Source organism: Pygocentrus nattereri, chromosome 2, assembly GCF_015220715.1.
Source record: "Pygocentrus nattereri isolate fPygNat1 chromosome 2, fPygNat1.pri, whole genome shotgun sequence".
NCBI classification, from domain to species: Eukaryota; Metazoa; Chordata; class Actinopteri; order Characiformes; family Serrasalmidae; genus Pygocentrus; species Pygocentrus nattereri.
Genome location: NC_051212.1, coordinates 39,831,261 through 39,856,656, shown reverse-complemented (window position 1 = coordinate 39,856,656; position 25,396 = coordinate 39,831,261). Strand labels below are relative to the sequence as shown.

The window sequence follows — 25,396 nt, the reverse complement described above, 5'->3', positions numbered from 1 at the left end:
AGTGCTGTCTCAAAGTAGTTGCATGCTAAACTTGAGTTGTATTCGATCTGGCACTTGAAAATTTTATTTCATGCTTGTTTTTTTTTCTTTTGCTGTTTTTTAGTACATTTTGGGAATCTGACCTGTAAAAGGAATCATTGACATTAAGGTATTTGGTTGTTTTGAGGTACATTTCTTGTTTCATCACTCTGACATAGTGATTGACAAAAACAAAACTCTGTTCTCGAGGCTTACATCAATTTGCATCTTCTGATGAACTCTATGAAGTAGTGCTAATGTATTTTTTCTGTGTGAAAGATCTTTAGCTGTATCCTGTAGAATTTTGACACACCCAAATTTGGCTTTGCCTCTCATTTTTTGGCCTCACAGTTGCCTCCTTTACATTCCTTGACTCCTCTTTGATCCTCCCATTGAGAGAAAACGGCAAGGCATGATACAAATAAAACATTAAATATCAATTCTAGATCTTTTGTTAGCTTTCTTGTGAAAGAGTCAATGATGCCACAACATCCAGCCAGCAAGACACAACTGAGCGTACAACTGTAATATTCTAATTTCTGTCATATTATTATCATGACTTCTGCAGAGTTCACCCACTATAGAGGTAAATACCCTTGAATTAATGATGCCATTCTGCACTTCATTAATAAAGTTCAATGTGCTGGAGAAAATGTCGTCAGTATCCAATTACATTACAGACTGCAGGATAAGTGTTGTAGGTCCAGGAAAAAAGCTAGCCTGTTGGTTTTTGTGCAAGGCTTTATTAATCAAAGTGCAAAGAGCAGTATGTAAATTATGTTATCGTTTGCCATTACAAGCCCAAAAGTGTATCACTTCACTTCGAAAACCTTAAAATCTATATTATGCAGATTAATACTGGACTTGTGCCACTGATGCTGTAATTAATCTTTGAAGGCTGAACAAGCATTTCGAACATGCTTCACTGGGCTACAGACTTTAGGTCAAATTTCAAAGCTATTAGAAGAAAGTTAAATTAAATCTCAAATACACGTTGCACAAAAATATAAATATATTTCATGCAGTCCACCTAGGCAGAAGCAAAGAAGACCCTACACACTGAAACATTCTGACTGCTAACTGAGTCAAACTTATCCTGTTCCAAAAGCTTTAATTTAAACTAATGGGGATTCTTAACAGCTTTGAAAATAACCTATACCTAAGCTACACCATTTATAAAAGCTTCTGAAAAATAATAACCTGTATTTAGTCTTATTTATTCATTGAATTGCTCATGTAAGAGGTTATGCATTTTGAGTTTTGTTAAAGATTGTTTAAACAGACCATTCATCTACGATTTCATTCATCTACAACTGTATTCACAAATTAGTGTTTATTAGAAAACATATAGTGATACTGAGAAACACAGTAAAACCTCAATCGAATCGTTATTGGTGTATAATTCACTTTTCAAAAAACATTTGCATTGTTAATTGTTTCAGTGTTGCGCTTATGACTCTTGTAAAAGTGAAGACAAACTTGCTTATCGCTGTTGTCAGAAGAAAACCTCGTATCTCCAAAATTACAGTAGAAGGTTAAAACCTACTTTACTTTCAATGTAAGTCAATGGAACCAGAATTCTTTCCAAGTCATTTTGGGTAATTTCTTTTAGTCTATTAATCATGAAATTTACACACAGTGTAAAGGGCAACATATACTTTCATATTATGTCAAAAACTGGAAAATGTCAAAAATGGAGATACGAGATTTTCTTCTGACAACAGCGTTATGCTTATTAATCACAGTCAATGTAAGACAGGACATCTTGACAGCATTAAGCAAAAAATGATTGTATCAGACAACAACATGTATCCAGTGATTCCACCATTGAATGAACACAGAGGATATCAGGCAGGGCTATATTTGCATCACATGACCTATGCTGGATACACAATGCAAAATGAATGGAGTGCCAGTCTTCAAACTTATCTCCGAGGAGATTTCCAATGTAAAAAAAAATCTAATAGAAGAAAGGCCTGAAGCATTTCCTTTTAAGCTCCCTTCCAAGCCCATATTTAAAGCACAGTCAGACAATAGGTGCCTCAGCTTGTGATCGAGCTGCTCGATATTAACATCTTAAAAGGCTTAAGAGGCTATCTGGTTGAGCTTTTTTGACAGTGAATGTTACCATACTTGCATTGAACTGAATCCAACAACGACAACTGCTTGACACAATGCTGTGCAACTTTCTCGGGTCAATGAAATATTGACTTCTAACATAAATGAGGCAAAAATGCACAGAGCTTTCACTGCAGAATATGGTGGGATTTCAGAAGCAATAACTTTAAATAAAATAATGCTGACTTCTGCACAGTATTTATATTCGTACTTGCTAGAGACCTATCAGATCTATTGGATTTGGACAAACACTGGCTGTGTTCTGTTACTTATTAATGGTGTTTTAAGTCCAGGATAAATCCCTGACCTCAGCGGGGGCCTGCAGAGGATCCATTATTCAGTCAGATCAGGTAGCTCCAGACACAACACGTATCTTGTTTAATAAATGCTCTCTGTAGCAAGGTGTGAGATTGAAATGGGCTAATAGGAGGCCGAAGACTTCCATTCTCTCGCCAATCTCATTTCATCAGTACACACGTGCAATCTGTTCTAACATACGCAGAATCCCTAGCCACTATCGCTCTTCATCCTGCTTTCATCAGTATATTCTTCCACTGGTTTGACTGAGGCAGTTTCACTGCTACATCTCTTCCCCCTATACAACCTCTGATCCTGTGACCCACCTTGTCAAAGCTTTCATTAAGAATGCAGCATATGAAAAGCACAATGCAATTGCAATTATTGAATAGAAGCAACACCAAGGCTTTGTTCGTCAAATTACATTTAAGGGGAAAGGCTGGGAGGAATTGCCTTTGAAAGACCACTGAAGAATGTGCCCTTCTGAATTATGGATACATGCAGGAACTTTTTTAAGGAACGATATCTCAACTAGAATTTATTTCAACAGAACATGATTAAAAAAACGAAAGTAAGTACATCAGTTAGTATTTTATTGATATTTATTTTTATGTACATGAATGCATGAATGTCAGCTTTAGTCATGTGGGTGAAAAAATAAATTACACACACACACACACACTCTACGTGGACAACTGTATTGGGACACCTATACATTACACCTACAGGAGCTTTATGACATCCCATTCTAAATCCATAGGCATTAATATGGAGTTGTTGCCCCTTTCTGCAGCTAAAAGAGCTTCCACTCTTTTGGGAAGGCTTTCTACAAGATGAGACAGTCTGGCTCACAATCTCCAGTCTAGTTTATCCCAAAGATATCTAATGGGGTTGACCCAACCATGCCTTTATGGACCTTGTTTTGTGCATTAGGGCACAGTCACGCTGGAACAAAAAAGGGCCTTTACCAAAGTTGGAAGCATACAATTGTCCAAAATGTGTCAGTATGCTGAAGTATTAAGATTTCCCTTCACTGGAACTAAGGGGCCTAGGTCAACCCCTGAAACACAACCCCATCACATTATCCCCCCTCCACCAAACTTTACAGCTGGCACAATGCAGTCAGGCATGTAACATTCTCTTGGCATTCGCCAAACCCAGACTCATCCATCAGCTGATCCAACATCAGTGTCTGACTTCACAAATGTTCTTCTGGATGAATGAGCAAATGTTTCCACTGACCCATTCCAAAGGTTGTTATAGCTGCAAAAGAGGGATCAACTACATATTATAGCCTATGGATTTAGAAAAGGATGTATTAAAATCATGTGTAGGTGTCCCAATATGTTTGTCCATATAACGCATTTATAAACTAAATTCTACTAACTGCCCTCGACGAAACTACTTTGAAACTGCTGCTCCTGAAAGACACTGATTACATTCAGCAGTGGAGGAGAATGGGGACCTCCTACCTGAGGTCTCTGCTGAGTAAGTGTGTTTCTAGGGTCAGCACCTGCTGGGATATTATCCCTTAGACTAATTATAAAAATATATTCTCAGTAAATACGGCAATTTTGCTTGTTAGGTTGAATGTATAATAACTCCAACGCAAAAACAACCTGAAAGAGGTGAAAATTAAACCTAAATCTGTATCCGGAGGACAGCATCACAGCATCAAAAACTGGAGGACAGCATCACAGCATCTCAATGTTAGTCACAACACATTTTGGTCATCGACTATGCCAACTCAAAAAAGTGACCACCAGTAGGAGTCATTGGAAGCTGAATATGTAAGTAGTATTGGGGGTATACCTGTATCTGGGTCACACTGGTGTTCACAGGGGTCCAGAAGGCGGCGGCCACACAGTTCGTTAACCCAGGGCCCGCTGGCATTCTGCTGGTAGTATAGCAACACCTGAGCTGGGTTCAGCCAGTCGGAGGCATCCAGCTGGCTGCCTTGCAGCAGCACGAACCTGGAGCCTGTGGAGAGAAGCACATACCCAATACTCAGAGAGAACAGATGCTATGCTGCAAAGCTAGCATAGAAGTCCTATTTAACATGCAGAGAACTACTGCAGCTTGTTAGTGTCTATAATACACAGTAATACTACATACTACTAGTTAGGAATCTGGATCAAAACTGCTTAAATGAATGTCAATATATTCAGAATTTTACATTTTATGGCTGTATAGTGCAGCTCAAATTACCAGTCAATAATTCAGAGGTTTAAACTGTCAAATATTCAGCATCCCTCCAAATTCTAACAATGTTTTAATAAGTTCAAGACTGGCTATAACATTTGAAGCTTTTAAAAAGATGAATATTTTTTTTTAATTATCAGTCAGTTCTTAACACGTACAAAATATGTGATGGTGAATGGAAGATCATATTTTTTCAACAATCATGTGTCTAAAAAAAAAAAAAACAGCCTTTGGTTGAACTGGACCTTTTACTCTCAGGTAAACACCTGCCACTTGCCAGAATAGCTCAAGACTACTAATACACAGTCATGACTGAAGGACTGCAGCAAGTGAAGCGTTGTCTTATTCTGAGACAAGTGAAGTCATAAACAACCATGACCCTGAGTTTCAGCTTTTGTACCATATTCCTTCCAGTCTTTCAAGGCCGGGACCACACCAGTAAAGCTTAAGCGAAAGATTTATTTCACAAAATCCAAGGTTTTATCCAAACCCTTCTAACATTAAAATTTGCTGCTTAATGTCGCCAAGACATTTATGGACACATCTTAAACTTATCTGAGGTTAGCAATTCAAAAGGCGAACAGTAAATCCTGCACCTTTAGGGGCTCGTCCAAGAGAAATTTAATATATATATATATTGGACAGCAGCAGCAGATTCAGTACAGATGTGGTGCAAATCCAGTGCACAATGGTAGACAAGCAGTGCCAGCCACGGCCCAGAATAAACTCTAAGCGTGTAGCCATCCGCTCTGGCTGGAAATGCAAATGAGAGAGAGAGAGATAGCGAGAGAGAAATGGAGAGATGGTAGAGAGTGATGGTAGAGAAGCGAGAGAGAAAAAATTGGCTTGTAGTTGTAAACTGCAGGTGCTACATTAAAATTCATTAACAAACTCATCCAACAGACAAACAAGACTAAGGTCCAAAACACATACAAAGAGCCCTTGGGGGAAAAGGGGGTTGGATGGTGTTAGTTGTTGTGTAAAACTCTGTGTGTGTGTGTGTGTGTGTGATTGTGCACATGTGTGTATGTGTAACCTGGCCTGAATATGCTTTGATGCTTTCAAGGCACAGCTGTCGGACTCCCTCACAGGGGGAGTGAGTGTGACATTTTCTCTTGCGCACTATAGACAGTGCACAACGTTGAGGGAGTGCGAGTGGCCTGCAGCGCAGGGCTTGGACGGGGTGGAGGGAATGATGTAATTACCGTCTGCGATGAGGTGCTCGGGGACATGGAGAATAACTCGGACGTTGAGGCCACAGGAGAGGTGAGAGGAGTAGACCAGACCGATCACACAACTCACCACACTGATCAAAGTCAGGGTGGTCTTATTGATGGGGCTACGTGGGGAGCCTAGGGACAGAAAGAGAGAGGAGAGAGAATGAGAGAATGGCAAGAGAAGAACAAAAAAAGCAGAAAAGCTATGAAGTCAGTTTCTTTTTTTAAGTGCACCTCTGGTGGCACTGGAAAGGCAGTTACAAACAACTCCACATCGGAACTGGTGGTGCATGAAAAGGGTCAGTGAGGCAGACCAGGAAGCCTTTGTGAACTACGGCCTTGCCAGTCTCACAGTGCTGGAGATAAGGCTTTACCTTTTGAAGGTCACCACTCAAAAAAAAGGCAAAAATACAAAAAAGCAAAAAAAAAACAAAAACAAAGTGTGGGTTTTTCTGTTATCTACTTTGTTTTTAACATGCCGCAATACCCAACAAACCTCTGTAATAAAATCATTGGGAACCAATTCATTTGTGCATTGTGCATTTGTCCACTGGCTTGTGAATATGGACACATACAAGCACAGGTTGGAGGAAAGACAAAAAAAAAAAACACACATTAATAAAACCACGGCCATCGATCGAGTGATGCACAGCTGGGTGATTTGATCCCCTGTTCCATCACGATAATCACAGCAGCATCCAGTGAGCTTTAAAGGGGCTTTGGCTCGGCTTGCTCTTCACTCAGTCTGCTGCAGCTTAGTAGTAGACCTTTACAGATTTTACAACAGCTCAGTCTAAATGCTGCTCATGAGTCAATTAAATGAGATCTATAGAAACAAGCAAATAAATAAAGTCCAGAGAAATTCCCTAGATTGGCATAAGATTTTTCATCGACTGAAGTTAAAATGAAGTTCTATTACACTTTTTTTTTATGTCTAGAGCGATCTGCTTTTATCTGTATGCTGTCAGTAGTTTTGCAAGTGTGGTTAGCTTGTGAAAAGCTTTTACTAGCAACATTTACATAGAAAAATATTTCATTCTGCAATTTAGAACTCAGTAAGAAAGAAATCAAACATTCTCAGGCTACTTAAGTATGCACAGTGCTCCAAAGCCAATGTGTCTGTATAAAACAATTCATGAGAAACAAAGACATCTATAGAAGTTTTTTTGACTGATGAAGAATAAATAGACTCAGACAATTAAAGTACAACAGAGCACTCAACAGTAAGCACTAAGTAAGAATACACTGATGATATGTTGAACATTATATTCGCAATATATTGCCAAAAGTATTTGCTCGTCTGGCTTCACAAGCATTTAAACTTGAGTGACATCCCATTCTTAGTCCATAGGGTTTAATATGATGTTGGCCCACCCTTTACAGCTATAACAGCTTCAATTATTCTGGGAAGGCTTTCCACAAGGTTTTGGAGTGTGCTTATGGGAATTTTTGACCATTGTTTCAGAGGCGAATTTGTGAAGTAACGCTGATGTTGAACGAGAAGGCCTGGCTCGCCATCTCTGCTCTAATTCATCCCAAAGGTGTTCTATTGGGTTGAGGTCAGGACGGTGCAGGCCAGTTAAGTTCTTCCACGCCTAACTTGCTGAAGCATGTCTTTATGGACCTTGCTTTGTGCACTGGTGCGCAGTCATGTTGAAACAGGAAGGGGCCATCCCCAAACTGTTCCCACAAAGTTGGAAGCCTGAAATTGTCCAAAATCTCTTGATCTGCTGAAGCATTAACAGTTCCTTTCACTGGAACTAAGTGGCCGAGCCCAATTCCTGAAAAACACTTGGCACAATGCAGTCAGACAAGTACCGTTCTCCTGGCAACCGCCAACCCAGACTCGTCCGTCGGATTGCCAGACGGAGAAGCATGATTCATCACTATAGAAAACACTAGAGTCCAATGGAGGTGCTATACACCACTGCATTCGACGCTTTGCATTGTGCTTGGTGATATAAGGCTTGGATGCAGCTGCTCGGCCATGGAAACCCATTCCATGAAGCTCTCTATGCACTGTTCTTGAGCTAATCTGAAGGCCACACTGTGGAATATTTAATAGTGAGGAAATTTCATGACTGGACTTGTTGCAAAGGTGACATCCTATCACAGTACCACACTGGAATTCACTGAGCTCCTGAGAGTGACCCTTTCTTTCACAAATTTGCATGTCTAGGTGCTTGGTTTTTCTTCATGGCCATGGAAGTGATTTGAACAACCCAATTCAATTACTTGAATGGGTGAGAGAATATAGTGTATTTCACTTAAACATGTTTTCCTTGACCTCTCCTTGGATCACCACCTTATCGTGGTGGAGGGGTTTGCGTGCTTGAATGATCTTAGGAGCTATGTTGTCTGGAGCAAAAGCTCCTGGTAGGGTCTCCCATGGCAAACTGGTCCTAGGTGACAGGTCAGACAAAGTGTGATCCATAATAACCCCTATGAAGACACAAAAGCAGGACTTGTGTACCCTGCCCGGAACAGGGTTACCGGGGCCCCACCCTGGAGCCAGGCCTGGGGGAGGGGCTCGCCAGCGAGCGTCTGGTGGCCGGGCATTTACTCATGGTGCCCGGCCGGGCCCAGCCCGAAGGAGTTACATGAGTCCCCCCTCCCATCGACCCACCACCAATGGGAGGGGCAGTAGTAGGGGTTCGGTGCGTTGTGGATCGGGCAGTGTCCGAAGGCGTGGGCCTTGGTGTTCTGATCCTCGGTTGCTGAAACTGGCTTTTGGAACTTGGAACGTTACCTCACTGGCAGGGAAAGAGCCTGAGTTGGTGCGCGAGGTTGAGAGATACCGGCTAGATATAGTCGGGCTCACCTCAACACACAGCTTGGGCTCTGGGTCCAATCTCCTTGAGAGGGGCTGGACTTTATTCTTTTCTGGAGTTGCCCATGGTGAGAGGCGGCGGGCAGGTGTGGGCTTTCTCATAGCCCCTCGACTCGGTGCCTGTATGTTGGGGTTTTCTCCGGTGGACGAGAGGGTAGCTTCCCTACGCCTTCGGGTTGGGGAACGGGTCCTGACTGTTGTCTGTGCTTATGCACCGAACAGCAGTTCAGAGTACCCAGCCTTCTTAGAGTCCTTGGGAAGGGTGCTTGAAAGTGCTCCTCCTGGAGACTCTATTGTCCTACTGGGGGACTTCAACGCTCACGTGGGCAATGACAGTGAGACCTGGAGGGGTGTGATTGGGAGGAATGGCCTCTCTGATCTGAACCCGAGTGGTGTTCAGTTTTTGGACTTCTGCGCAAACCACAGTTTGTCCATCACGAACACCATGTTCGAACACAAGGATGTCCATAAGTGCACATGGCACCAGGACACCCTAGGCCGCAGTTCAATGATTGACTTTGTAGTCGTGTCATCGGACTTGCAGCCATGTGTTTTGGACACTCGGGTAAAGAGAGGAGCTGAGCTGTCAACTGATCACCACCTGGTGGTGAGTTGGATCAGGTGGTGGGGGAAGATGCCGGTCAGACCAGGCAAGCCCAAACGTATAGTGAGGGTTTGCTGGGAACGTCTAGCAGAAGAACCTGTCAGATTGATCTTCAACTCACACCTCCGTCAGAACTTTGACCAGATATCGGGTGAGGTGGGGGACATTGACTCAGAATGGGCCATGTTCCGTTCCTCCATTGCTGAAGCGGCTGACTGTAGCTGTGGCCGTAAGGTAGTTGGTGCCTGTCGGGGCGGTAATCCTCGAACCCGGTGGTGGACACCCCAGGTGAGAGATGCCATCAAGCTGAAGAAGGAGTCCTACCGGGCATGGTTGGCCTGTGGGACACCAGAGGCAGCTGGCAGGTATCGACAGGCCAAGCGATCTGCGGCTTCAGTTGTCGCCAAGGCAAAAACCCGTGTATGGGAGGAGTTTGGTGAGGCCTTGGAAAGTGACTTTAAGTCGGCTCCGAAAAGATTCTGGCAAACCATCAGGCGACTCAGAAGGGGAAAGCAGTGTGCCACTAGCACTGTATATAGTGGAGATGGTGTGCTGCTGACTTCGACTGAAGACGTCATTGGGCGGTGGAAGGAATATTTTGAGGACCTTCTCAATCCCACCGACACGTTCTCCAGTGAGGAGGCTGAGTCTGGGGACATGGGAATAGGCTTGTCCATTACTGAGGCTAAGGTAGTTAAGAAGCTCCTTGGTGGCAAGGCTCCAGGGGTGGATGAGATCCGCCCTGAGTTCCTCAAGGCTCTGGATGTTGTGGGGCTGTCTTGGCTGACACGCCTTTTCAACATTGCGTGGACATCGGGGGCGGTGCCACTGGATTGGCAGACTGGGGTGGTGGTGCCTCTTTTTAAAAAAGGGGACCGGAGGGTGTGTTCCAACTACAGGGGAATCACACTCCTCAGCCTCCCTGGCAAGGTCTATGCAGGGGTACTGGAGAAGAGAGTCCGGCTTATAGTCGAACCTCGGATCCAGGAGGAACAGTGCGGGTTCCGCCCTGGTCGTGGAACACTGGTCCAACTCTTCACCCTCTCCAGGATTCTGGAGGGTTCATGGGAGTTTGCCCAACCAGTCCACATGTGCTTTGTGGATCTGGAGAAGGCATTCGACTGTGTTCCCCGGGGTATTCTGTGGGAGGTGCTTCGGGAGTACGGGGTACATGGCTCTTTGCTACGAGCCATTCAGGCCCTGTACAAACAAAGCTGGAGTTTGGTTCGCATAGCCGGCAGTAAGTCAGACTCTTTCCCAGTGAGAGTTGGACTCCGTCAGGGCTGCCCTTTGTCACCGATTCTATTCATAATTTTTATGGATAGAATTTCTAGGCGCAGTCAAGGGATGGAGGGTGTCCGGTTTGGTGACCTCAGGGTCACATCGCTGCTGTTTGCAGATGATGTGGTCCTATTGGGGACATCAGGCCGCGAACTTCAGCTTTCGCTGGATCGGTTTGCAGCCGAGTGTGAAGCGGCTGGGATGAGAATCAGTACCTCTAAATCCGAGACCATGGTTCTCAGGCGGAAAAGGGTGGAGAGCCCTCTCTGGGTCGGGGATAGGCTCTTGCCTCAAGTGGAGGAGTTCAAGTATCTCGGGGTCTTGTTCACGAGTGATGGTACAAGGGAGCGGGAGATTGACAGGCGGATTGGTGCTGGGTCAGCAGTGATGCGGGCTCTTTACCGGTCTGTTGTGGTAAAGAAAGAGCTGAGCCATAAGGCAAGGCTCTCGATTTACCGGTCGATCTATGTTCCCACCCTCACCTATGGTCATGAGCTTTGGGTAATGACCGAAAGAATAAGATCGCGAATACAAGCGGCCGAAATGAGTTTCCTCCGCAGGGCGTCTGGACTCTCCCTTAGAGATAGGGTGAGAAGTTCAGTCATCCGGGAGGGACTCGGAGTAGGGCCGCTGCTTCTTCACGTCGAGAGGAGCCAGCTGAGGTGGTTCGGGCATCTGGTTAGGATGCCTCCTGGACGCCTCCCTCGGGAGGTGTCACAGGCGAGTCCACCTGGGAGGAGACCCCGGGGAAGACCCAGGACACGCTGGCGCGACTATATCACCCAGCTGGCCTGGGAGCGCCTCGGAATCCCCCTTGGAGAGCTGGTGGAAGTGGCTGGGGAAAGAGAGGTCTGGGCTTCATTGCTTAGGATGCTGCCCCCACGACCCGAACCCCGGAGAAGCGGAAGATAATGGATGGATGGATGGATGGATGTTTTCCTTGATAGTAATAACACACTGGCAAATACAAACATCACTGTCTTCAGAATGTAAACAAATTCTGTGCAGGAAGAAAGTGTAACAATGATTTATAAAAAGACAATTTAAATTTCACAATGACTGGAATTTGAAAATTCACTACCTTGACAGTGACTATATTTAAAGTGCTGTACCAAATAAAAAAAAGTAAAAGAAAAAAAAAAGAGCAAAAGTGTTTTGCTCTCTAGTCTCTCAGAAATGGCATCTGAGAATTGACATTGTGACCTGCTTTTTATACTCCAGAAACACAAGCCACACAGTTTAAAAGGCAAACTGCCATTCAAGAGAAAAACTGGCTTTTTGGGAGCTTGGTGTGTGTTGTGTCATTCAAAAATGTCTACACAGAAAAAAATAATTTCTCTCAAGCAATTACAGTTTACCCCACACACCTCAACACATGACAAAAATAAACATCTTATACACCAACACTTCTATCAAATTAAGCATGTCAGCGGGAGCAAATTAGCAGTTTGTGTGTGACAAAATGACAAAAAGAGTATGCAAAACAGACCACCATGTCTCTTATTAAGTCCAATTAGAGGTGTTGTCGCATAACTCAGTCATGCCGTTTTTGACATACATGGGGTTTAGGGAGTTGGTAATTGGACGGTGGCAGTGGCACTGTTAAAAGTTAGATGTGAGTGGCTGCTAGCTGCTTTGACAGTGGCAGCTTGCCGTTTGCTTGGTAGCTTGCTGATCAGACTGGGCTTTTCCCTGTTGGGGCAGGCTGCTGCTGCTGATGCTGCCGTTAGTGTCCAACCATTTGCCGATCTTCAACATCCATCGAGAGTTGCAACAAATTTGATCTCCTCCCAATTATGCCGTTCTGTCAAACATACGTCAGGCACTCTGCACGTCCTGCTCTTTCCACTTGGGCCTGTTTTGACACCCGCTCAAAATTTGAGCTGAGGATGCCAGGGAAAGGACACTGCACATACAGCAAAAGCAGCAAAAGTGGCATTCAAGGGCTTATGTGAGGAGCGGTTAGGAGGTGAGAAAAAACACGTACATTGCAATGCCACTTAACCACATCCACTTATAAATGGAGAATCTCGCAAACAAATGCATACAGTCCATCCATCATGGCACATGCCTTGTTATTAATAACGATAAACTGATAATGTAGTTGTGCACCAAACTAAATCACAACTACTGCTTTGCTCAAAGAACAAAGTCTCTCACACATACACACTTCACACACTCAACACACAGAGGGCATGGACGCAGGCAGGTGCGGCAGAGCCGGTGGGGAATCATGCGACGGATGGTGTGGAAGTCCTCCTTACCCCCAGAGCCCCACGCTGGGTTGACGTTACCATTTCTCATACCTCGGCTACGCCGGCGGCTGCGGTTGGGGTCGGTGTAGAAGGTGAGCTGCGGCTCACTGTCTGCCTCAGTGCCCGAATCCCCGTCCGGGTTCAGGAAAGCTGAACCCGCTGCGAAATTCACACAGAAACCCACCATCAACCAAAAAAAACAACAAAAAAAGAAAAAACAAAACAAACAAAACAAACAAAAAAAAAAACAATAAAAACACAAACCTTTCACCCTAGGCTAGGCATCTCCAGCCCTGCTCCCACTTTTACAAGGGCTTAGCTCCTACAGGCTGGTCTAGATCATCCAATGGGCACATTTTTATGGGCGCCACTAGGGCCCCCCCCCCACAGGCAATTATGAGAAAAAGTAAACACCTATTTTCACTCGCAGTGGGAACTTTACTAACAGCACAGCAGGAGAACTACTGTGCCCTGTTCAAGTGAACAGAAAAAAAAACAAAATGCTTCCATTATAACTAATAAAGTTGTCTACACCAGAAGCGAGCAGTGTCACAGATGGTGCGCAAAACTGAAGCAAACACGTTAAGCTATGTCTATACATGATGCATTGTAAAGGCCTCATCATGCTTCAAACTAACTTCTCAAAGGGTTGCACGAAGCCAAAAACACCTTAGTGAGTTTACAAGCTCACATGCTTTTTGCTTTGTTTTGCCCATCGCGGTTGCTCCACTAACGCAAGTGACACTATGACGTTTTATGATGAGGAAAACTACTCGAAAACCAAGTAGAAAGCCAACTACAGCTTCTTCCTCTTGTAAACCAAAAAAAGAATATAAAAGATAGCCTATATGTTTTGGTGCTTCCTGAATAACAGACTTACATTTACATCTTACATTTTGGAAGTATTCAAAATTTATTTAACAAATGCATGTTTAACAGTGAAATATTGGTGTGTCTGCCAAAGCGCTTAGCATACTTTTTGCAAAACTAAGCTCCTTAAAGTCACCCATCTTTGGCCCAATCCCATTTCACCCCTTGCCCCTAACACTTAGCCCTACCCCTCCGTTTTGCTACAACCCCAATTCCATTGAAGTTGGGATGTTGTGTAAAACATAAATAAAAACAGAATACGATGATTTGCAAATCCTTTTTAACCTATATTCAATTGAATACACTACAAAGACAAGATATTTAATGTTCAAACAGATACATTTTTTGCAAATATTCACTCATTTTGAATTTGATGCCTGCAACACGTTCCAAAGAAGTTGGGACAGGGGCATGTTTACCACTGTGTTACATCACCTTTCCTTTTAACAACACTCAATAAGCGTTTAGGAACTGAGGACACTAATTGTTGAAGCTTTGTAGGTGGAATTCTTTCCCATTCTTGCTTAATGTACAACTTCAGTTGCTCAACAGTCCGGGGGCTCCGTTGTCGTATTTTGCGCTTCATAATGTGCCACACATTTTCAATGGGAGACAGGTCTGGACTGCAGGCAGGCCAGTCTAGTACCCGCACTCTTTTACTACGAAGCCACGCTGTTGTAACACGTGCAGAATGTGGATTGGCATTGTCTTGCTGAAATAAACAGGGACGTCCCTGAAAAAGACGTTGCTTGGATGGCAGCATATGTTGCTCCAAAACCTGTATGTACCTTTCAGCATTAATGGTGCCTTCACAGATGTGCAAGTTACCCATGCCATGGGCACTAACACCCCATACCATCAGAGATGCTGGCCTTTGATCTTTACGCTGATAACAATACAGACAGTCCTTTTCCTCTTTGGCCCAGAGGACACGGCGTCCATGATTTCCAAAAACAACTTGAAATGTGGACTCATCAGACCACAGGACACTTTTCCACTTTGCGTCAGTCCATCTGAGATGAGCTCGGGCCCAGAGAAGCCGGCAGCATTTCTGGGTGTTTATATCTGGTGTTCACTGACAATGGTTTTCTGAAGTGTTCCTGAGCCCATGTGATAATATCTGTTACAGAATGATGTTGGCTTTTAATGCAGTGCTGCCTGAGGGATGGAAGGTCACAGGCATTCAATGTTGGTTTTCTGCCTTCCTGCTTACTTGCAGAGATTTCTCCAGATTCTCTGAATCTTTTGATGATATTATGAACTGTAGATGATGAAATCCATAAATTCCTTGCAATTGCACATTGAGAAACATTGTTCTTAAACTGTTGGACTATTTGCTCACACAGTTGTTCACAAAGTGGTGAACCTCGCCCATCCTTGCTTGTGAACGACTGACCCTTTCAGGGATGCTCCCTTTATACCCAATCATGACACTCACCTGTTTTCAATTAACCTGTTCACCTGTGGAATGTTCCAAACAGGTGTTTTTTGAGCATTCCTCAACTTTCCCAGTCTTTTGTTGCCCCTGTCCCAACTTCTTTGGAACGTGTTGCAGGCATCAAATTCAAAATGAGTGAATATTTGCAAAAAACAATAAAGTTAATCCATTTGAACATTAAATATCTTGTATTTGTAGTGTAATCAATTGAATATAGGTTGAAAAGGATTTGCAAATCATTGTATTCTGTTTTTATTCATGTTTTACACAACGTCCCAAATTCATTGGAATTGGGGTTGTAGTTCACATCTAGGGGTAGTTGTCCCGATTGTTGTTGAGATGGAGGTGTAGGGTGAAGTGTTAGCACTATTTGGCCCTTCAAATGGAGATTTTTCAGAGGCTCATTACAAACAGAGTGTTATGAGAAAATTCTCAGAATGCCCTGCAAATCATCAGTAAGATGGCTGCACAAGTGACCAAAGAGACACATAGATGTATTTTCTCTGTTAAAAAGCCGTTGTGTTGTAAGAACCATTGCAATAGGGTTTTATGGTCATTTCCTGCATAACACGCATAAAAATCGCTAGTAATTCGCTGATGTCTCAGTTGCTACCTGGCGAAATTTCCCGTTCTACCTTAAATGCCACGGCAGTCATGTTGTGGTACCTGAGGTTGCTGCACCATTTAAGGTGCAACAGGAAAATTCGATGATGAAGCTGGCACTTAGAAAGTTAAGTTCAGCCTCATATCACAGAAGAATTCTTGGTGGCGATATCAAACAATTGTCATCCCCCTCTTTGAAGGCGTATGATGCTATAAATGTATTAAAGCAGTGAGGAGCTGAACTTTCCCCTCTGCTGTAATTGCAGACTAGCAGGGTTGCCTACAGAGCAGTGCTAGTATCTGTTAATGAAGTTATGTAGTTTTTTGTTTGTGCTCTTTTTTTTATTCAGTGACTGATTGATTGATTGATGCATAAAACTGAAGTTGTGAATGAATCACGAGCGCCCTGCATTTCAGTCTCCTTCGGATAAATGGCAAACGTCAGTGTGATATATCTTTGTTGCTATAGTATGGAGACAAAGCAGTAAAACACGTCCTGGTTATTTTTTCCAGGCTACAGTTGTGATCAAATTTATTCAACCCCCACTGAAATAAAGTGTTTTGGCCAGTTTGACATTGATTTTGATCATTTCAGTCATCTTATTTACAATTATATCAAAGAGGCACTTATAAATTAGACAAATATAACATAACATTTATGATGAAATAACCACAAATGTCTTTTCTGTGCTCACATCATTATCAGTTTTATTCAACCCCTTAGTGACATAATTTTTTAGTACAACATCCTTTTCCAGTTATGACATCTTTCAAGCGTGAAACATAGCTTGACACAAGTGTCTTGCAGTGACCTATGGGTATCTTAGCCCATTCTTCATGGGCAAAAGCCGCCAGTTCAGTCACATTCTTAGGCTTGCGTGCTGCAACTGCCTTCTTTAGGTCCCACCAGAAGTTCTCAATTGGATTTAAGTCTGGTGACTGCGATGGCCACTCTAGAATGTTCCAGCCTTTCATCCTCAACCATGCTCTAGTGGACTTGGATGTGTGCTTCGGATCATTGTCCTGTTGGAAGGTCCAACGTCTCCCAAGCCGCAGGTTTGTGACTGACTCCATCACATTTTCCTCCAAGATCTCCTGGTACTGAAGAGAATTCATGGCACCCTGCACACGTTGAAGCTTTCCTGTACCATTAGAAGCAAAACAGCCCCAAAGCATAATTGACCCCCCGCCATGCTTCACAGTAGGCAAGGTGTTCTTTTGTTCATAAGCCTGGTTCTTCCTCCTCCAAACATAGCGCTGGTCCATTGGCCCAAACAGTTCTAATTTAGTTTCATCTGACCACAGTATACTGTCCCAAAACTTTGTGGCTTGTCCACATTACTTTTGGCATACTGCAGTCGACTTTTCTTGTTCTTTGGAGTCAGCAAGGGGGTGCGCCTGGGAGTTCTGGCATGGAGGTCTTCGTTATGCAGTGTGTGCCTTATTGTCTGAGCTGAAACTTTGGTGCCCACATCTGACAGGTCTTTTTTCAGTTCCTTAGCAGTCACGCGGGGATTTTTCTCCACATTACGCTTCAGGTAGTGCACAGCAGTCGCGGTCAGGATCTTCTTTCTGCCACGACCAGGTAGCGTTTCCACTGTGCCCTTTAACTTGAACTTGCGAATGATACTTCCGATAGTGTCTCTTGGAATATTTAACAACTTCGCAATCTTCTTATATCCATTGCAATTCTGGTGAAGAGAAATAACCTCTTCTCGTGTCTTCTGGGACCATTCTCTTGCCTTCACCATGCTTGTAAACACACCAGTAGATGTCTAGAAGGAGCTGAGTATCACAGTCCTTTTAAATCTGCCTAATTGGTGCTTACTATGCTTGATTGCTGCTCGTTGACATCCACAGGTGGTTCTAATACCTGATTGAAAACACTGGAATGAACCTCTGTTCTTAAGAGTGGTAGTCGTAAAGGGGTTGAATAATTGTGTCAATGAAGAAATCATAAAAAGGCCATTTAATACTTTATGACAAAAACAATTGATGCTACTTTAGTTCTATTTAGTTCTTTAACAAGTCCTTGTAAGATTTAATTATGAACGCAATTACAAATGTGCACTGAATTCCATAAAACCCTTCACAGCATTGGGGGTTGAATAAATTTGATCACAACTGTATTTTAAATATGATTCACCCGTCCTGTCATGTGACACACAAGTGAGATCACCACAGCTGGAGGCGGCATATTGGAAATGACCGGAAAACCTTGTCTCATCTGTTCACGTACAAATCGCTGGCGTATCGCTGACGAACTGATGACGTATCCGGTTCTTGAAGGGTTGTCCCATTTTTTAGCTGCCATGTGCATAACATGGCAAATAAAGCCTCTGAGTAACATCTGCAGTTGTTCATTTTTACTGCAATTGCATCAGGCTGTTCGCTGAAGCCAGGTAAACGCCTTCTTCACAAGAAGTATGCTGAGGCCTTAAGTGGCACGACTGCGGTGCATAATTGCATCTTGGCGCTCACGGCATGCACAATGCTTCGTTCAAAAATAACGAGATTTGCAGAGCAGGTTTGCCTCAACAGGCATGTATGAGAACTCTATCATATATAATATCTTATCATATCATATCAGATATCACAAAGAAAACTGCAGCTGCGGAAGTACTACTATAAACATTAACGCGTTCGCTTCAGATTTGCGTGCCATCTGCTGCGTCTTGTGCGAGGTGGGGTTACTATTTTACTTGTGAAGAACATGCACGCTTTATATGGAAATGCACTCGTTGGGTTTATGTTAATCTGTGTTCTCTTTAATGTGTGCATAATCTTGCTACTGCTTTGTCTTGATTGGAGAAATAAATATGCACTCATAGTGGTGATGTGCCAACACTGTGGTCATTATGCTGCTATCGTTGTCCTTCACAGGCCTTCTTTAACTTAATGTAATATCGTAACAAAACCACCAACCCCCGAAAACAGGTAGGCAGGCAAGAGCCCAAAACCTGATGAGCAGGGCTTGTCTGTAGGAAAGTGCCAAATTTTGACCAAAATGTTATGCTGTTGTCGATTTTTCTCCCAATACACAGTCCAACAACTAAAAATGTGAAAGGTGAAAGTAACACCTTAGAAACAGTGACAAGGAAATGAAATATTGGTTAAATAATGGTTTCCTTTGCTTTCCTGAATCAGTTTTTTTGACTGCTAACTGAAAGAATAGACTGTTCAATATTAAAAGGACTTACAGCTTAACATAAAACCATAAATAAAACCTAAATAAAGTAATTTATTAAATGGTACAAAGGTAAATTTAAAAAATGCTCTGTCCTGAATTTTAGCTTAGAAATTAGAAATTAGAAACTTAGCTAAAAAATTGGAGCATCATCAAAAAAGCCATGTTAATTTGCTCTAGCATTCAAATGCTATGATTAGTTTGAATGAGTGTTCAGATTAGCACTGAAGCTAAACTTTGCAGTAGGAGAGCAGGACTGGAGACATTTCTTAGTCTATGCATTAAAAGCACGCTTTTACAAAGGAGCCTGGACTCCAAAGTAATTGGCATGAAATTATTTAATGTGTTAAACAGATAAGACAGAAAAATCTAATTTTCACTTGACCTTGTACAGAGAACATTGAAATTCCAAATTTATCAATAGTTGTTTTTAATATTTTTAATATAAAACGCTGTGTGGAAGAGTAACCAATAGAACAGCCAATTAATTCCTGGGTTCCCACAATAGGCTGAAATAAAAAAAATAAATAAAAAAAAATAAAAAAAAACAAGGTCAAAGAAAATAACACTTTTTTTTAAACATATACAACAACACACACACACTAGTGCCTGGGACTGAACCAGAATGATTGGGTGACACGGCAGCTGGTTTAGTCTAATTAGCAATCAGTTTGTTTATTCTTCTTTGCCTATAGATTAATATGCTGAATAAATAGGAAGAGCTACAAACCCCCCAGAACAACAGGACCATTAAGACATGTAAATGGAAAACCGTTACAGCTCTTCTTTACTAAAGTAAAAGGGTTAAAAAAAAAAACAAAACAAAAAAAAAAAACAATCTAATACTCAATTGGCAGAGCAGGAAGAGAGTTCTTCATTTAATGTTCAGCCTTATACAGCAGCCTCTTTTTTGTTTACTCAAACGTATTTCATAAATCTATTAAATATTCCATGTGAGATGAGATACTGGCTTGTTTAATCTACTGTGTGGTTTTCTGTGTGTTTGAGCTGTAGACTAATCTGTTAGATCTCTCAGAATGCGTATGTGTATGACAGTGCACTCCATGCACAGGACTGCCTTATATTTCTTCTTGGTTTAAGTCAAAGCAAGGTAAGTTCATTAATATAGTACCTTTCATACACTGTGGTCATTCAAAGTGCTTTACAAATGATGAAATACAAAGACAATTCAAATTATAATCCAAAAGGTAACAAAGTAAAAGAGAATAGAAATTAGAAACATGATTAGAACATAATTAAAACAACAGATTTTAAAATATTAAAATCATTATAATTAAAAACAAAGAAATTAGAATAATTAAGTGCCATTACAGAAATGCAGTAGGGCTAACTGTTGTAAACTGAGCTGAATGTGGCTCAAATAGGAAGGTTCTTATTCTGGATTTAAAAGTGTCCAGTGTCCACTCTTCTAATGCTCTCTGTCAACTGGTTCCATTTAAGAGCAGTGTAGTAGGTAAATGCTGCTTCTCCGTTTACTCTTCATCTTCAGCAGGACTAACTTGCTAGTTCCTAATGATCTGCGTGTTCTGCACAGCATATATTGCTGCTGCCTATCAGACAAATATGCTGGTCCTGTACCATTAAGTGATTTATAGACTAGTAATAGTACCTTAAACTCTATTCTGCAACTTACTGATAGCCAGTTTAAGGATTTAAGAATGTAGGTGATGTGTTCCCTTCTTTTACTCCTAGTGAGACTTTGGCCGTTGCAGTTTGAATCAGCTGAACCTATTTGATTGTGTTTATTGGGAATGTACTTTACAGTAGAGGGAGGCCATTACAGTAAATAATCCTGCTACAAATAAAGGGTTTACTCTGAAAATCTTTAATATTTTTGATGTTTCTGAGGTGATAAAATGCAAATTTACTGACTTATTAGACATGATTGTTAAAACTGAGATCTGAGTCTATTAGTACACCAAGGTTATAAAATTTAGATTTTATGGTTTTGTCTCATTCAGTTAGTGATGTGCTGAAGGCACTTACAAAGTGAGTCAATGGCACTATAATTGTTTGGGAAGAGGACCAAATAATCCCATAGTCTTGTATTATTTGGCCAAGAGGAACCATGTATAAAGTAAATAAGAGCGGTCCAAAAACTGAACCCTGGTGGACACCATAGAAATTGCTAGGGTTGCTAGAACATGGATTGTTGCACAGTGTCTCAGAGCAGGAGAAATGATCTAGTATTGCATTGCTAAGCATTGCAGTGGTTTCATTGGTTTGCTTAAAGCAAATACATATTTCCATTAAAAACGCCCCCTCTTTTCTCAAAGATAAAGCCTGGTTTCAACTGATGGTACACTATGATTGGGCCATATTGGGACACAAAACTAGCCCCCAATCCCAATGCTAATAGTTGAATTCATTAGCCAAAAACAGTGAAAACTGACCCTAGATCAACACTCTTGCTAAGTACACAAGCACACAACTGTGGAATCACCAGATACATGAAATATCAAATGACAGTGATATAGTGAGTGATACAGGTATTGACAGAAAGGTGAAAGTGCCAAACTGCCTACAAACATCATGGAGAAAAAAAAAAAGATCATTCACAGCATGTTACACCCAAATGTATTATGGACCAATCAATCAATCAGTCAGTCAATAAATAAATAAATAAATAAATACCCAAATATCTGACATAACTTTGCACACATGAGGATACAACATTTACATCTGCTTTAACACAATGATTCTCACATATATTACCTGAACACTACATCTAAAATGAAAAAACATGGAAAGGTATAACATTTACCCATTTACAAATATACAGTATATCACAAACATATATCATGGGTCACTACTTGCACAAGTGCCAGCCCAAAAAAATACAAATTCTTTTTTTTTCATGTGGCTCCTATCTCATCTCAGTAGGTACCAAGTACACAATACCACTGCCATAATAACTGCATGCCTCTTCAGATGCTCCATCATTAGGCACCAAAGACTCTATTTACTGTGCACAGAACTTGGGAAAAAAAAACTAATTCCATTATGCAATGCCTGAAACAAAGGTGTAAGATAGCGATGGCTTATAGATTACAATGTCTCACAGTGGAATGGGTGAATGTTTCAACAATTTCATATTTTTTTTGCTCTAATGCAGCTTTCTGTTTCAAAAGAAAAACCTGTGTCTGTGTTGGGTTCAAAGCCAGGATTGATATTCTAATATAGAGGTAATATTCTCCAGTATTGTAATGCTATTTGAGACATGGGGAAAGTGTGATGCATCAAGGCAAGCATAATGGCAAATAATGCCTGCTTGTTTTTCACTCCAGACACATTCTATGCTGTAATAGGAAAAGAGGGAAAAAAGCACTGTGTGCAAACAAAATCACTAAAACGTGAAAATAAAGGTCCTTCCTCTCACAGGCTTTGCTGTCTCGATGAAAGCAGAAGACTACAGGTGGCTGACAATTCTTTGAGTCTACACAGGAAAAGACAGGTGAAAAAGAAATACTTTAAAATTCCATCAATCACTGCAGCTGGAAGAGCAGTGTTACAACAACAGTTTTTGCAATAACAATTCTCCTACTAAAATGTACAGTGTATTTCTCATGTTTCTGTCATGAAGCTTTCAATTAGTCATGGAATGGCCATGACAGCGCTTCAGCAATTTCTGGTTGGAACCCCTTAAAATTCCAAAATTTTTACTTACTAAGGCTTATTATTATACAAGTGTCTAATAAAACTTTGTGCTTGCCTGTGGGTTATGGCCATTTAGGGGATTAATTTGCATGGTGAATGGGAGCAGGGGGTAGTTTTTTATTTGACAGCTATGAAAGGTTCTATGTATTACTCTTTGCCTTATATTACTGATGTTACCTACTGTCACATACATCATTTCAAAACAATACACTACTACAGGTCTGCTTGTACAGAACTGATTGATCGTATTGCTTATGGTAAGTATGAAGTAAATGAGTTCATATCAAATCAGTCAGGTCAAAAACAGATGAAAAAAGTTAAGTATATGGTCAAGGACGTCAATACAGAGATGCCTTTAAAAAATAAAAGCACTACAAAAGCAAGTCTTAAAAACAGTTTCTTTTCAGAGTAACACACTGAATTCTTCAGGCTTGGAGGGCAACAGAAAACCACAGTAAACTTGTGGCAAATCAGGCTTAATAAGCCTCTTCTTTATCAACTGCACTATTGCCTATATAATGGCGCACTTCAACCGGCTGGGTTTAAAGTAAATATGTTGCTTGGGCTGTATCAAAAGCTACATTTTTGAATCTTGCCACTGTCAAAGAGATTTTACAGTTCAGCTTTCTCTCAGAACGACTAATTGCAAAAAACAACAGAAAATCTCACTTCCCCGAGCACTGAACTTTAAGGTTATCATGAAAAGAAAGGTTGAACAAAAGAGAGTGCAACGGATGGTGTCTAAGCCTTCAGATGCATGCATGTCGTTTCCAGATGACACCAGTGAATGCTCCGATCTGTCTTTCCACCTGGCTAACAAAAGGAGAACAAAAGAAGCACCTTCAAAGGAATTAGTCACAAATCTCACGGAACAGGTGAGGAGTGCTTGCCAGCCTCCGCAATTAGGCAGGGGCCAAAAGGTGCAGTGCTCCATGGAGAGGAATAAAAGATGAGCTTGTTTAAATATTCAACACCCATTGCCGATGAGCTCTCAGCATGCAGCGTAGGTGAGCGCGTGCGACATAACTAAAAGTTATTTTGTTCTGCCAGGCTGGGTACTGAAACCCAATCATCAGAAGGCCTCTGAAATTGTAATGTCATAATGTCACTGGAATGATGATCTAAAGGAAGCGCAGCTGGGACACTTCTGCTGATGGCTCTGACCTGCACAACTCTGAAGCAAACACAGTCTCACATAATCTATTCAAATTATACTGACAGAAGCCTTAAAAAGAACAGTTGTAGTACACACACCCCCAGATTGAGCAGATCACTTAGTTAGTTCGATCTTTGCACAGAGTATTGCACACAGATAATTATAGCAAGAAGAAACATGAGGAACAAAGCTCTTTTGTTACAAATTACAGGAAAACAAAACAATGAAATAGGCAATATTCTTTAATTCTGCTACCTCTTCTGGTTTTCACAGATAAACAAGTTAGACAAAATGGGACACTATGGTGATTTACCATCTAGTAGGAAATGTAGCAGCTCAGCACCTGTCAAAGAACATCTTTAAAGATCAGGAAACGGAAAGCACGTTAAATTACAAAAACTCGCCCGTGGAGAGCTCAGAGAATGGGCTACACACATACTATGTCATGGAAAATAATGAGTAAACAGCATTTATCATGCTACACCCTGAAAAAGATCCATAACCATTTCAGTTTCAAAAGCCATTATATTTGTTCAGGAAAAAGAATAATGTAATTTATCTGTATTTGGTGTTTACTTTTTGTTTAGTTTCTCATTTTGTATAATTCAATCTCCTACTATGAATTTCCTTTTGAACTTTTAAGGTGAACAGCCAAGACTAAAGTTCAATATATGAAAGTAACCAAGGAGAAGTTTAGGGAGAATAGGATAATTGCACTGGCCTGGAAAAGTAGATTACTTTGAAAAAGAGCACAACTATTGGACTGCACCTAATGTTGGGTTATCAAAAACCAATATCAGAAAGTGGCACCTTTAATCAAATACAACGTGTAAATCTGAGGTCATCGACCCAGTTGTCCAAAGACTGAGAGTTGCATTTGTGTTCTTCTCCAGACCCACCACCTGACCCATGTAATCAAGGGCTAGAGCACTTTTGAGAAGCACTTGCTTAGAGGTATATATGTATTTGTGTACAGTTAACATCTAGCCAAAATGGATAACTAAGTTGTTGGAATCTGTGATAGGGTTAAATAACAACAGAACAACAGAATATATTTTGACCGATCTCATTTACTTAAATGTCTACCACACATCCACACCCACAACAAAGAAGGATATAAAGAGAGGGAGAAAGAGAGAACAAAGGACAATACACATACCTAAATTGTTTCCAAAAACAAACCAGAGAAACTAATAAAAAACTATTTGGTATGTATGGACAAATGGACAAGAGCTAAACACAAATAAAAATGAAAGACAAAGTGCACCACATAGACTATACAAATGAGACAGAGGATGGATTTAAATGAGCAATACATTTTCATAAATTGGGCATGGCAGGGTATGGGTGCATTAATGCAGATGTCCGACCACTCACCGCGCGTTTTGCTGGACAGACGCTTGCGCTGGTTCGTGGAGGTGGTGTGTGGGAGGAGCGTGTTTTGCTGGTGATTGCTGTCAACAGGACTGGTAGCTATGATGTTATCCTTGTACTTGCTCATTAGGGACAGTTTTGTATTGTCATTCCCTGATGGTGAAAAGGTTAATATTAGGCAGAGAGAGAGAGAGAGAGAGAGAGAGAGAGACAGAAAGAGAGAGAGAGAGAGAGAGAGAGAGACAGAAAGAGAGAGAGAGAGAGAGAG

At 41.6% G+C, this 25,396-nt stretch overlaps 1 protein-coding gene across 5 annotated transcripts in view; it reads right to left on the bottom strand.

The window, feature by feature from the left end:
* astn1 (astrotactin 1) overlaps positions 1 to 25,396 on the bottom strand; it is a 246,924-nt gene that overhangs the window by 138,515 nt on the left and 83,013 nt on the right. The window contains exons 4-7 of one of the 5 annotated variants that reach the window (XM_017718431.2): positions 25,132 to 25,281; positions 12,832 to 12,981; positions 5,841 to 5,987; positions 4,246 to 4,413 (exon numbers count right to left, since the gene is read on the bottom strand). In XM_017718431.2, coding sequence (XP_017573920.1) covers positions 4,246 to 4,413; positions 5,841 to 5,987; positions 12,832 to 12,981; positions 25,132 to 25,281 — 615 coding nt within the window. The remainder of the gene's footprint in view (positions 1 to 4,245; positions 4,414 to 5,840; positions 5,988 to 12,831; positions 12,982 to 25,131; positions 25,282 to 25,396) is intronic. The other 4 variants (XM_037545364.1, XM_017718434.2, XM_037545381.1 and 1 more) reach the window with 4 other exon arrangements.